Here is a 2911-nt window from a genome sequence, read left to right as displayed (position 1 = left end):
GTTATTATTCTACATAGGTTACATGTTGGTTCCAGAAGGTTCTCACCTACCAATATGGAAAACAGATGGTGTTATTATTACAACTCTGTTGCATGCTGGACCTGTTGAGTTTCTTTATTATTGGTTGCATAGGGCACTCCATCACCATTTTCTCTATTCCAGATACCATTCTCATCACCATTCCTCCATTGTCACAGAACCCATCACTTGTATGCTCTTTCTTTTTTATTATTATTATTACTTTTGAAATTTTGCTTCTTTTGACATACTTATATTTTAATTAAATTGAAAGTAAGTCCATCAATCAATGTTTACTAAATATAACAGGCCATATCAAGTTAATTAGTGCTTAACCAAGTGAAATACTAATTAGGCAATGAATAATAGTTCAAATGGCATGTCTTCTCATACTCAATTAACAGATTGCGAGTTCGAGTCTTTTATCTTTGATAAAAAAAAGTGAAATACTAATTAAGCTTTTGCCGCTTCGATTGTATACACCTAATTAAAATTGAAAAATATTAGAAATTATTAAAATTTATTATTTTTTATTATTATTTTGTTATTAATTTATATTTTTTAGTTTAATAGTAATTCACAGTATATTTTATCTTATACTTTTAAATATTAATAGCTAATTAATAACAAAAAATAATAAATTTTGATAGTCCTATAACATTTTTTCACCCAATAATTTATTATACATCATGTACGCATATCTAAAAATAATTATAATTTAAGAAATATAGATAGGATAAGATTTTTATATTTACAAAATAGCAGGAAAAAAATTCCTATTTTGATCTTTAATTTTTCTCTTTCTCAAAAACAGATTTTTTAATTTTAAATTAATTGTCTGTTTTAGATTTTTAATTCATTAAAAAATTAATATATTTAAATAAAAAATATTTAAATAACTAAACATGTCAATTTTCAATAAATTTAAAATATAAAAAAATCCTAAACTCATAATTAACAAGATAGTTATTTCACAAAAATATCTTTATTATATAAAGATAATATTATAAATAATTAAAAGATTCAGTTAAACATCGATTCATACTATGATTTTCACATAAGAATATGATTGTGATGAATGGTTGTTGTTGCAGCTGTGATCCATCCATTTGCAGAACACATAGCATATTTTGTGTTATTTGCAATTCCACTTTACACAACAGTGATTACAAGGACAGCTTCCATTGCATCCTTCGCTGGCTATTTGGCCTACATTGACTTTATGAACAATATGGGTCATTGCAACTTTGAGTTCATTCCAACCACCCTTTTCTCCTTCTTTCCCTTCCTCAAATTTCTCATCTATACTCCCTCGTAAGTTCTCTCTTCTCTTCTTACTAATTATTTCTTATTATTATTATTATTTGTAGCTTTCATTCCACTATTCCATTTAGATCATTGAAAGCGATTTATATTATACTTTCTGTTTTTGAAAAAAGACAATGGCTTATTTGTACAATGTGTACAATGAATTATATGAGTTATAAAATGAACATTTCATATTATTTAGAATAACTATTCGAGTACTAGGGATAATAAATATCTTCTCAAGAGTTTAAACTGATTTTTGGGTTTACATCGAACTCTTGACCTTTGGATCTAAAACTCTAATACCATGTCATGATACCACTCATTCCAAAAGTTTCAACTGATGAAAAAAATAACACTAATAGTTATATCTCTACTATTCTCTATACCTCCATTGTATACATTATACAAATATTTCATTAGTTCCTCATACTTTTTCATAGAAAAATTAATCATAATAAATGCATTCATCTTTCATCATAATCGTGTCACTCTCAGAAAACAGCAAATTATCTACGAATTTTAGTCTTTACTTGTCATAAAATTATTTTTTTTCAAAAGTTTAAGTTGATATAAAAAGACACATAAATAATTACATCTCTAATATATTTTCTTACGTTAAAATTTTTTACATAGATTTTACTTTTCTTTTTATTTGTCTTTTGTTGGATTTTTTTTGTTGTGTTACTAAGGATTGAACTTTAGATTTTTAGGTAATAAAAATTTGATATCATGTTATAAAATTATTTTTTTAAATTTAAATTAATAAAAAATACATAAATAATTATATCTCTAATATTATTGACAGATTCTTTTATTACTATTTTGTTCAATGTCAAAAGATTCGTCGGTAAAATCCATGCATATTTACATGAAATAATATATTTAATTTAAAAACCAAATTGAAGTTCAAATTTAAATTTGATAATTAAAATTAAATAATATATATCCGAAATAGTAACTAATATTAAATAAAAAAATTAAACTTTTGGTGACATTTACATTTTTTGAAGGATATATATATATATTTATATGAGTATTTCTTTATAATAATTTTAAATAATAAGTAGTTGAGTGAAACTAATTAATACTATATATTATAACTTTTTTTGGGGGATAAGATATGTATGAGGGACCAGTTATATAGATAGAGATGCATCCATGCAATATAGGGATTCCATCTTGGTACGTAGCTAGTAGCCAGTGGTCATCACTAGTATTGTTTATATAATATGGACACATTAAACTGCATCAAGCCCAACATTCCAATAAATTATGTGACCAATTTGGATGACTTTTCCTCTTTTATAGGTTTCTGTTACTATCATCAAAGAGCGTTGTAACTCAATTAATGATTTTTGGTGTTGCGGATGAGTGTTATTAATTGCAGTTTCCTTTTAGGGTAAATTGAAAAAAAAAAGAGAAATAAAATGAGAAAGAGACGTATTATGCTGTCAACTAATAAGAACAATGGTAAATTCTGAGTGAAAATTTTATTATTAAATAGCGAAAACTCATATACACAGTTCATAATTAAAAATAATTAAATATAAATTTCACTTTATTATATATATATCAGAAATAT

General features: G+C 24.6%; 1 protein-coding gene across 1 annotated transcript in view; it reads left to right on the top strand.

Annotated features, from left to right (window-relative positions):
• Positions 1-6: 6 nt before the first annotated feature.
• The window catches only part of LOC107472613 (very-long-chain aldehyde decarbonylase CER1), a gene marked incomplete in the record, with an annotated part of 18792 nt that continues 15887 nt past the window's right edge, over positions 7-2911 (top strand). The window contains 2 exon segments of the mRNA XM_016092121.3: positions 7-209; positions 1113-1332. Coding sequence (XP_015947607.1) covers positions 23-209; positions 1113-1332 — 407 coding nt within the window.

The sequence above is a fragment of the Arachis duranensis genome, chromosome 2 (genome assembly GCF_000817695.3).
Source record: "Arachis duranensis cultivar V14167 chromosome 2, aradu.V14167.gnm2.J7QH, whole genome shotgun sequence".
NCBI classification, from domain to species: domain Eukaryota; kingdom Viridiplantae; phylum Streptophyta; class Magnoliopsida; order Fabales; family Fabaceae; genus Arachis; species Arachis duranensis.
Note: the sequence above shows the minus strand (reverse complement) of the source record. Positions and strands in the feature narration are given on the sequence as shown.